Source organism: Rhinopithecus bieti, unplaced genomic scaffold, assembly GCF_001698545.2.
Source record: "Rhinopithecus bieti isolate Rb0 unplaced genomic scaffold, ASM169854v2 scaffold_64503, whole genome shotgun sequence".
Classification (NCBI taxonomy): Eukaryota; Metazoa; Chordata; class Mammalia; order Primates; family Cercopithecidae; genus Rhinopithecus; species Rhinopithecus bieti.
The window spans coordinates 982,013-992,924 of NW_016825208.1; the positions used below are offsets into that span (position 1 = coordinate 982,013).

The 10,912-nt window shown below is 45.8% G+C and overlaps 2 protein-coding genes across 23 annotated transcripts in view; both read right to left on the minus strand.

The window, feature by feature from the left end:
- The window catches only part of RPP21 (ribonuclease P subunit p21), a 15,377-nt gene extending 14,507 nt beyond the window's left edge, over nucleotides 1–870 (minus strand). For 3 of the 5 annotated variants that reach the window (XR_001883520.1, XR_001883521.1, XR_001883519.1), the window contains exons 1-3: nucleotides 669–859; nucleotides 498–598; nucleotides 323–405 (exon numbers count right to left, since the gene is read on the minus strand). Coding sequence is in view for 2 of the 5 variants with exons in the window: in XM_017862848.1 (XP_017718337.1) it covers nucleotides 323–405; nucleotides 498–598; nucleotides 669–725 (241 nt within the window). In the remaining 3 variants the exon portion in view is untranslated. Of the gene's footprint in view, nucleotides 1–322; nucleotides 406–497; nucleotides 599–668 lie in introns of all 5 variants that reach the window. The other 2 variants (XM_017862848.1, XM_017862849.1) reach the window with 2 other exon arrangements.
- A 1,274-nt stretch (nucleotides 871–2,144) lies between these two features.
- The window catches only part of TRIM39 (tripartite motif containing 39), a 19,141-nt gene continuing 10,373 nt past the window's right edge, over nucleotides 2,145–10,912 (minus strand). For 10 of the 18 annotated variants that reach the window (XM_017862836.1, XM_017862833.1, XM_017862830.1 and 7 more), the window contains exons 5-8: nucleotides 9,911–10,141; nucleotides 5,934–5,956; nucleotides 5,241–5,356; nucleotides 2,150–4,165 (exon numbers count right to left, since the gene is read on the minus strand). In XM_017862836.1, coding sequence (XP_017718325.1) covers nucleotides 3,618–4,165; nucleotides 5,241–5,356; nucleotides 5,934–5,956; nucleotides 9,911–10,141 — 918 coding nt within the window. In that variant the 3' untranslated portion in view covers nucleotides 2,150–3,617. Of the gene's footprint in view, nucleotides 4,166–5,240; nucleotides 5,357–5,933; nucleotides 5,957–9,910; nucleotides 10,142–10,912 lie in introns of all 18 variants that reach the window. The other 8 variants (XM_017862846.1, XM_017862843.1, XM_017862845.1 and 5 more) reach the window with 8 other exon arrangements.

A 10,912-nucleotide genomic window follows, 5' to 3' on the forward strand; every position in this document is an offset into this window, starting at 1 on the left:
AAAAAAAAAAAAAAAAAAAAAAGAATGGTGATGGGAATTATGTCCTCCACAAAGCCAAATAACATTTATTATTGTGGGGCTGCCTCTTAAAGTAACAGCTATTCTCTACTGCCCACATTGGAAGAAAAAAGCCAAGCCCAAATCCTACTTTGTGCAAGTGCAGTTAGCAACTTAATTCAAACCCGAAGAAGGAAGACTCCTGCGAATCCCACACCCAACATCCATCAAGAGCGAGAAAGGCGCTGTTGGCCTCCAGTGGGCCCTCTCCCCCCTGCCCCGCCCCCAATACTCCGCAATCGTCCACCTCGGCGGGAGCACTCACGTCTCTGGCGCTGGGTGCAGGTGAGGCCCGGGACGAGGAGGGAAGAGCAGCCTCGACAGAGAGTCCTCTTCACCGAGGGGTCCCTGGGGGCGGAGGAGGACAGTGGTCCGGCGTCCGCGCTCCCTCTCGCGTTCCTCCCGCGTCCCGCCCGCCGCCGACCCCATGAATGTCTCACCGCCGCAAGACGAGCCGCTTCGCGATGGTCCTCTCAGTGTGGCAGTAAAACCTCGCTAGCGCCTGGTTCTCGGGGTCCTGGGCAAGGACACAATGGGCGGCCTGCGGGAGGGGAGCGGTCACTCTGGGGCGCCAAGCACCGTCCCCTTTGGGACGCTTGTCGCAGACTCACCTGGTACAGGAAGTTGAGCCTCTGGAAGGCCTCGCGGTCCTTCACCGGCCCCGCCATCAGCGCCGCGCTCCAGGGCCGCCAGCAGGCCCGCCCCTCGCACAGCCCCGCCCGGGCGTCCGCGCGAGGCCTCCTGGGAAGCGTAGTCCCTGCGCCCCTCGGGCGCCTCCCCCAGGCCTCACTGACTCATCTGTTCCGAAACCCATCCCCAGCAATCCATGCCCAGGGTTCCTTTATGAGTTTTCAGTGCTTTTGTCTTCCTCAAGCTCATGACCAATTATATCACGTAGAGACCTAGTGCAGCAGGTGAGGATCTTACATCGGCTAGACATTTTCAGGACAGAAGGCTGGTCTCTTTATGTAGCTAGGTAAGGGAGATGGTTATGTGCAATTTATACCCAGCTAGAGCTTCTGCCCTACTCTCCTGAAGTCAGAGGTAGATGCCTGTAAGATCTACAGAGGAACGGCACAGAGGTAATACATTTAAAAAAAGCACTGGTGCCAGTGGGGGTGAAAGTGGGAAGGATCATAAGGGTGCTGGAGGGAGGGAAAAGGACTGCTGGTCCTCAGAAAGCAGTTTACTCCTACTATTCCACCTACCAAAGAAACACACTTCCTGTTATGCAGTGCTGGACACACAGTAGGTGATCTTCACTTTCTGAGTGATTGGTTTCTAACTCCTAGGGTTAGGTACAGCACAGAAATCTGTCAACAGCATCCCCTGTCCCTGAAACTTCACCTCATACCTCAATCTTCCATTTCTTCTGTCTGGTATCCTCACCTCAATCTTCCATTTCTTCTGTCTGGTATCCTGTGACTCACAGTGACTATGTTACTGAAGTCAGAAGCAGAGGGTCATGAATTGGAGAAGAAAATGAATGAACTCTGAGATGGGCAGCGTAAGTCAGGAGAGGATAAGACTTCTCTTCACTCTCAGACCCGGTGCCAGGCGGGGGCAGACAAGCAGGGCTCCAGCTGGGAGGAAGGACAGGCTGAAACCTCTGGAACTAGTTTCACAAGGGTCCTCAGACTCAAATGAGAGGTGTGTTTAAAATGTAGATGTAGGCTGGGTGCGGTGGCTTACACCTGTAATTCCAGCACTTTGGGTGGTGGAGGCAGGCAGATTACTTGAGTTCAGGGGTTTGAGACCAGCCTGGCCAACATGGCAAAACCCTGTCTCTACTAAAATTAGCCGGGTATGGTACTGCATGCCTATAGTCCCAGCTACTCTGGAGGCTGAGACAGGAGAATCGCTTGAACCTGGGAGGCGGAGGTTGCAGTTAAGCTGAGATCACACCACTGCACTCCAGCCTGGGTGACAGAGTGAGACTCTGTCTCATAAATAAATAAAATGTAGATGCCCAGACCCACCCCAGACCTCAACTAATCACTAAGGGTGAGACCCAGGAACATACAATGTGAACACCCAGTGATTCTTACACATCAGTACAAGGCAGTCACCAAATTACCACACAACACAGAGATCACTTCAGTGGATCCTTTGTTCCATATTATTTTAACCAACCAAAGTATCTTGCCACAAAGAACCACAGTCAAGGCACAAAGGTAAGAGGAGGAGAGTCTGGACAAAGTCCTGTTGAGGTGGTAGGAGGAACTGAAATGCCCTCAGTAAACTGCAGATTCTTCTCTCAGTCATTTCTGTGAAGATTACCCGAACAGCAGATAATCCAAATTGGTTTAGTTTGGTTTGGCATGCATCACTTTTACCTTTTATGACAACATATGTACCCTATAAGTTGTTTATTTTGGCCTAACATGAAAATCATTTACATTCTCTGAAAAGGGAAATGGCAAAGGGTGAGGGATGGCAACAAACAAGCAAAAACCTGGCTTTTGTTAACACCAGTTCCAGGCCAGATGCACACAGGCCAAAGGAAGTTGCCTATCTGGCCCTTCCCTATATACCACCCTCTCCCACTGTCCTTAGGGTGAGAGAGACTCCACTACCTTTCTTCCTTTCTGGCTTGGACACCTTGGCCAGGTAACAAGGCTGACAATTTGGGGGTAGCTACTTAGTAACATTCTTTAAGGCCAGGGCTTTGGATACAAATACCCTTCTCTTTCCTCTAATACCTGACTCACCTTTCCAAGTTCCCTTGGGAACACCGTGAGAGGATAGATGTGTCTTGCAGGATCTCTTCCACCTTGCCCCTGGAGAGGAGCAAAGTGACTGACTTATTGGTATAAAGAGGCAGGCAATAAGCCAACTCTGCTGAAGGCTGAGGCAGGGACCTGGGTTCTCTGCTTTCCTTTCAACCTCTCCTTCTCCCCACATTCCTACCTCTGGTCAATCCTACCCATAATGGCAATCTTACCTTTAAAATAGAAGACCAAAGAAACCTCCCCCACTTCCTTAATCTCTAGGAATCTGTTCCTTTAGCCCACTTCCCTGACCTTCCTTCTAGCCTTGTTGATGTCCAATCTCTGCCCTCAGAAAAACTCCTCAACATCTAGACCCATGAGAGCATCTGTCATTCATCTTTCTTGAATTTAGAGGTACACAGACCCCTGTGATCTACCTCAAGAAGCAAGACTATCCTGGGTCAAAGAACCCCCTAAAAAGATGTGCAGGGGTTTCTGTTTCCTCCTCTGGTTTGAGCAAGTCAGACCCTCACAGATTTTGTTTCTGGAAAAGCCTCTCCTTCCTTTCCAACCCGTCCTTGTGCAACAGAAAACCTGATGGACTCCAGGGTAGACAATCCTCTGGGAACCAGCTCCCTACCCTGACAGTTAGGAGTCACAGCTGTGCTGTCTCATCCAGCCCAGTCCTACCTCCCCCTCCACACAAAACCATCCTAGAAACCGAGGTGTTTCTCCATGATGATTCAGGACTGGAACCAGGTGGACACGAAGACGTTCCAGCAGGACACAGGAAGGAGGCCCGTAGCACTTGACCCTGCCTCACCCCAATTATTCCCACATCCCAACCTGTCACTCCCAATCAGTTGGGGGCCTGATGGTAAGTGGTGCAGCATTCTTCCGTCCAGCCCGGATGCCTGGGTAGAAGAGGGGCCAAAGTTTCTCAGTAAAAGTATCAGTGAAGGTATAGATATGAGAGCGGTCTGTGACATTGTAGAAAGACAGTGTGCCGGCCTCATAGTCTAGGAATATGCCTACCCGCTTGGGTTTCACTTTGATGTGCAAAGGGGTAAAAGGTGTGGTGGTGGCCGCATATTTGTCCCCATTCCATAGCCGCACCCGCCAGTAGCCAGTCTCAGGGAGTGGAGTCAACTCGCCCTTTCGGCTCACGGAGTCCCGGCATACACCCACTGCCCAGTGGGTCTTGTCGCCCACCTCCACCTCCCAGTAGTGTCGACCTGAGGTGAAACCCTCAGTAGCCAGGACGCAAGGATAGAAGGTGAAACGCCTTGGTGTGTCAGGGAGATCCCGGAGTCTTGTCTCCACGAACTTGACGCTCTTACGATCCTCCGACAGGACTAGGTTAGGATGAGCTGTCTCAGGGTCCAGGGTCACATCCGCTGGCGGGAGAAGCCAGAGTGGGGAGCTAGATGAGGATGGGAATAGCTAAATGCCCCTGCCTCACTCTTCCAGCCTGCCTTTACAGAGCCTGGTCCCTTAAAGGTCCCCAGAACAACACGGTTTGGTTAACTTTCTCAATCCATGGTGTCACCTAAGGGAGGGGAGAAAGCAATGGCTCACTTCTCACACTGACCCTAAAGTAAACAGATAATAATCTCTTGAGTCTGCAGTGGCTGGTAATGTAGGTTCCCGCCTGGTCCTCTCTTCATCTCCCTCTGACATTATCATTTATCTAACTACATAGAGAAGTACAAGGTGTAGTCTGAGAGGCAGAAAAAATGGAAAGTGTTAAGAAGGATGCAGAGCAAGACAGCATATGGTCTAGGGACAGGGTGACCATGTGTCATTGGCCTGGTTTATGACTATTTTTCCCCGCATATTCACATTAATATAATGACACTCCCTTTCAGTTTCTTTCTTTCCTTTTTTTTTTTTTGAGATGGAGTCTCACTCTGTCCCCTAGTCTGGAGTGCAGTGGTGCGATCTCAGCTCACTGCAACCTCTGCTTCCAAGGTTCAAGCAGTTCTCCTGCCTTAGCCTCCAGAGGAGCTGGGATTACAGGCGCCCACTACCACATCTGGCTAATTTTTATATTTTTAGTAGAGATGGGGTTTCACCATGTTGGCCAGGCTGATCTCAAACTCCTGACCTCAAGTGATCCACCAGTCTTGGCCTCCCAAAGTGCTGGGATTACAGATGTGAGCCACTGTGCCCGGCCATTCAAGGTTATGCAAGTTTACATGGTAAATTATATAATCACTCCACCCGATCTTTGGCAAATTATTTAACCTTTCTGGGCCTTGAAAAAGTATGCACCTAAGAGTAGGTAACACTTAAGGCTTCCTCTCACTCCAAGTTCTGTGACTTAGGGTGAGACTAAAAGCCAGATAAAGGGGTAAGTGGGTGGGAGTAAGAAAAGTGAGAGATGGGATAACTGAAACCCATATAAGGCAGGACCTAAAAGCTTTCTTCTCTCTAGTGGTTCCTTCTAGTTTCCTTTTGGGAACAACTCACCAATTAGCTGTTTAAGGATTTTCCTTAGGGCAAAGTACTGTCGGGGGAAATTGCTGAAGTTCTTTTCCAGCTCTATGGATACTGAAGTCACCTCCATGGTTTTCACCTTCTCACATCTAGGAGGGATAGGGAGATAGGGGAAGAAAGGGCAGGGTTAGGGAGAAGCTCCAGCCAAGTGACTATTCAGATGTTAACATCTTTAGAGAGAAATGAAAATTCTCCATCTTTCCACTTTCTTCCTCCTCCCTGAAGAGCTCACCTGTTGCTTTCTTTTACTAATCCAAGGAGAGCCTTATGATCCCGTGGACAGATCCTCATTTTGAGAGTGAGTCTCTGAACTTTCTAGGAATATTCCTATATTTCATGCAAATGGATGATTGCCCTCCCTGTTCTCCCAACCCCTTCCTCCTTCCATCTTGTTTGGACATAATTCCACCCACTGGCACAAGTAGAATCTGGTTCTGCCTTATCATTCTCCTTCTCAAGAAGTCCTGATGTTCAAAGGGGAAAAGGTATTATTATTCCCAATAATTTGTTCTCTACCTGGCATCATGGGCACAATGAACATTCTCCCATACCCTGCTCAGACACTACATGACTTTCCCAACCTTACCCCCAACCCAAACTCCTGACTGTACCCCTCCTCTCTAAGCCAAGACCTAACTCACTCAAAGAGATACAACAATCACTTACTTTTCCAGGGTACTTTTGACATCCTAGAAGGAAGGAGAAAAGAAAGCAGTATTGGTACTGGTATTCAGTGGTCCTGAAGGCAAAAGGTTTCCCCTCCTCCCAAAAGTTCCACAGCTATAAAATAGGCATAGGATAAACTGAGGGTCACGCAGTGCAAGAAGAGTTCCAGGGGGACCTGAGTGCACTTCTCCCAACCTAATCCCTACTTTCAACTTTCGGTCATCATGAAGCTTGGTCATTTATATCACTTCCAAATGATTTCTTTTATGCTTGTCTTTGCTCCTCAAGGATGCTGGGAGCTCCCTACAGGGGACAGGGATTGTGTCAGTTCTTTACTCTGGTCCCCCAAGTACCAACCACGTATCTCAGTCTCCTTGAGGATCAGTATAGAGTTCCAGACCGGTGGCATAGGAACAAATCACACATTCCTGTTACGGTTTGGTATCCCCTGTCTGGCATTAGTTAATAAACATTAATAACTGGCCAGGCACAGTAGCTCACGCCTGCAATCCGAGCACTTTGGGAGGCCAAGGCGGGTGGATCACTTGAGATCAGGAGTTCAAGACCAGCCTGGCCAACATGGTGAAACCCTGTCTCTACTAAAAATACAAAATTAGCCAGGTGTGGGGGTGTACGCCTGTAATCCCAGTTACTCGGGAGGCTGAGGCAGGAGAATTGCTTGAACCCAGGAGGCAAAGGTTGCAGTGAGCCAAGATCGCACCACTGCACTCCAGCCTGAGCAACAGAGCAAGACTCCATCTCAAAAAAAAAAAAAAAAAAAAAAGGAAGAATAAACACATTAATAACTGTGTGCTAATACTGATTTGTGAATATTTGGGATCCAGAAGACAAAGAAGACAAATCTCTGTCCCACAAGGATTTCCCAGTTTAATGTAGAAGGCAGAACACACATACACGAAAGGACACAGGAACAAACACCAAGCAATACGTAACATAAAAATAAATGTACAATGAAGCCTCACTGATTCAAATGCTGGTAATCTAATCTGTAAGATAAAAAATATGTTCCCTACAGTTTTGCTAACACCATTCATTTACTGAAGAGAATAAAGTATTTCAAACATTTTAGAGGTATTATTGATATATACATAACAAAAGCAATATATTATTTAAACATAATTTCAGGCATACCTCATTTTATTGCACTTCATTTTATTGTGTTTTGTTGACACTGAGTGTTTTTCAGCTAGATGGTTTGTGGCAACTTGTGTTGAGCAAGTCTACTGGCACCATGTTTTCCAACAGCATGTGCTCACTGCGTGTCTCTGTGTCACATTTTGGTAATTCCCACAATATTTCACACTTTTTCATTATTATATCTAGTATGATCTGTGATCAGTGATCTTTGATGTTACTACTGTAATCGTTTTGGGGCACTGTGGACTGCATCCATATAAGACAAACAACTTAATCCATAAATATGATATTTTATGTGTTCGAACTGATCCACTACCAGCCATTCCATCTTTCTCCATCTCCTCTGGCCTCCCTATTCCCTGAGACACACACAACAATATTAAAATTGTATCAATTAATAATCCTGCAATGGCCTCTAAGTGTTCAAGTGAAAGAAGAGTCCCATGTCTCTCACTTTAAATCAAAACCTAGAAATGTTTAAGCTTAGTGAGAAAGGCACATTGGAAGCCAAGATGGGCTAAAAGCTAGGCCTATTGTGCCAAACAGCAAGCCAGGCTGTGAATGCTAACGAAACGTTACTGAAGAAAATTAAAAGTGCTACTCCAGTGAACACATGAATGGTAAGAAAGTGAAACAGCTTTATTGCTGAGATGGAGAACATTTTAGTGATCTGGATATAAGATCACATGATTCTCTTAAGCCAAAGCCCAATCCACAGCAAGGCTCTAACTCTCTTCAGTTCTATGAAAGCTGAGAGAGGTAAGGAAGCTGCAGAAGAAAAGTTTAAAGTTAGGTAGGCTGGTTTAAGAAAAGAAGCCATCTCTGTAACAAAAATGTGCAAGGAGAAGCAGCAAGTGCTGATGCAGAAGCTGCAGCAAGTTATCCAGAAGATCTGGCCAAGATTATTGATGAAGGTGGCTACACTAAACAACACATTTTCAATGTAAACAAAACAGCCTTCTATTCGAGAAGGTGCTATCCAGGGCTTTCACAGTTAGAGAGAAGTCAATGCCTGGCTTCAAAGCTTCAAAGGACAGGATGACTCTCTTATTAGAAGCAAGGGCAGCTGGTGAGTTTAAGTTGAAACCAATGCTCACTTATCATTTCAAAAATCCTAAGACTCTTAAGAATTATGCTAAATCTACTTCCCCTGTGCTCTAGAAATGGAACAACAAAGCCTACATGACAGCACACCTGTTTACAGCATGGTATACTGAATGTTTTAAATTTAAAAAAATTACTTTCTGTAGAGATGGGGTCCTGCTATATTGCCCAGACTGGTCTCAAATTCCTGGCCTTAAGCAATCCTCCTGGCTCAACCTCCCAGAGTGCTGGGATTACAGATGTGAGCCACCGTGCCTAGCCTTTACTGAAATTTTTTTTGGGGGAATGGAGTTTCACTCTTGTCACCCAGGCAGGAGTGCAATGGCATGATCTCAGCTCCCTGCAACCTCCGCCTCTCGGGTTCAACTGATTCTCCTGCCTCAGTCTCCCAAGTAGCTGGGTTTACAGGCGCCCGCCACCATGCCCAACTAATTTTTGTATTTTTAGTAGAGATGGGGTTTCACCATGTTGGCCAGGCTGGTCTCAAACTCCTGACCTTGGGCGATCCACCTGCCTTGGTCTCCCAAAGTGCTAGGATTACAGGGATAAGCCACCGTGCTCAACCCTTTACTGAAAATTTTAAGTTGAGACCTACTGCTCAGAAAAGATTCCTTTCAAAATATTACTGCTCATTGACAAGGCACTTGATCACCCAAAAGTTCTGACAGAGATGAAAAATGAGACTCATGTTGTTTTCATGTCTGCTCATAGAACATCCAATCGGCAGCCCATGCATCAAGAAGTAATTTTGACTTTCAAGTCTTGCTTAATAAATATATTTCATAAAGCTACTATAAATAGTGATTTTTCTGATAGAACTGGGCAAAGTAAATTGAAGGCTTTCTGGTAAGGATTCACCATTCTAGATGCCATTAAGAACATTCGTGATTTGTGAAAGGAGGCCAAAATATCAATATTAACAGGCATTTAGAAGAAGTCTATTCCAACCCTCATGGATGACTTTTAGGGGTTCAAGACTTCAGTGGTGTAAGTAACTGCAAATGTGGGTTTTTCAAAGATTTTCAAAGAAGTTCTACTGTGAGTAAAATGCTATTAAACAGCATCACATGCTCAGAGATATCTTTCATAAAAGGAAGAGTCGAAAGTAAACTTCATTGTTGTCTTATTTTAAGAAATTATCACAGTCACCCCAATCTTCAGCAACCACCACCTTGATCAGTCAATATTGATACAAGACCCTCCACCAGCAAAAAGATTATTATTCCACTAGGAAACCCAACAAATTAATGTGACTTGCTTTATCAAGATACTCACTTTATTGAAGTGGTCTGGAACTGAACCCACAATATCTCTGAGGCATGCCTGTATCCTTTAAACTATGTTTCTGTTCTTTTTCAGCAGTACATAAATCAAATTTCAGGACTTGAAAGTAATGGTAACTGCATTTACAAAATTTTAATGCATAGTTTTCACTAACTCAGGCTAGACTTCCCTCGTTTCAAAAGAATGAATCTTTTCTTTGGAACAGATTAAGCACATAATTGCTGACGAGATAAGAACACGAAAATGATTAGAAGGGGATGGAAGAAATCAGATCAGCTTTTCTGTAGCAAAGACCCTTTGAGTACACCTGGCAGAAAGAACTGGATTTAGGGAAGCAGAGCAGAAGAATGAGTATCTCAGGCTGACAAAACAGCCTATGCAAAGCTACACTGCGCTCGGCCTGAGGGGCTATGCAGGGGCAAAGGTCGAACCTTAAGCATCTCGAAGCCCGACTGTAAGCACTTGCCCTCCACCTCCGCAGCCAAGTGGGCCAGGTCACGGCGTTTGTCCCCAAGGTGGGCAGCATTTTCTCGGAGTCGCTGCAGAATGTCCTGTTCCTCTTCTTCTAGTCGTGAAAGCAACACCTGCTGCTCTTCATCCAGCCGCCTATGAAGCTCTTCAAACTCCCTTAAGATCTGCTGTCGGCGACTTTCCACTAGTCTCTGAGAAGAGGGAAGATGTTATATCAGCAGGGTCAGTGTGGTATAAGGAAGCCTTTCTCTCACCCACCATATGTATGAATTAACACAGACTTCCAGTTTCATTGAAAATGGTTTAACAAAGGCTGGGTGTGGTGATGCATGCCTGTAATTCTAGGCTAAGGGAGGTGGATTGCTTGGAATCAGGAGTTCGAGACCAGCCTAGGCAACATGGTGAAACCCCAACTCTACAAAAAATATAAAAATTAGCTGAGTGTGGTGGTGCATGCCTGTAGTCCCAGCTACTAGAGAGGCTGAGGCGTGATGATGGCTTGGGCAAAGAAGGTAGAGGTTGGAGTAAGCTGAAATTGTTGCACCATTGTACTCCAGCCTGGGCAACAGATAGAGATGAAAGACAGACAGAAAGACAGGAAAGACAAGAAAGACAAAGACAAGAAACACAAGAGAGACAAGACAGAAAGACAGAAAGAAAGAACAGAAAGACAGAAAGAAAGAAAAAAAAGAAAGAAAGAAAATGAGAGAAAATGGTTTAATAAGACACGGAAGACAAGAAAGAAAGACAAGAAAGACAAGAACGACAAGACAGAAAGAAAGACAGGAAGACAGACAGAAAGAAAGGAAGAAAGAAAATGAGAGAAAATGGTTTAACAGAACACTCATGTTTTAATCCACTGGAATTTCCTTCTGTAAAAAATGGCTCCATCACTATCACTCCCCCTGATGATTTGGTAGTGAAGACCACTGGGGATATATATATATATATATATATATATA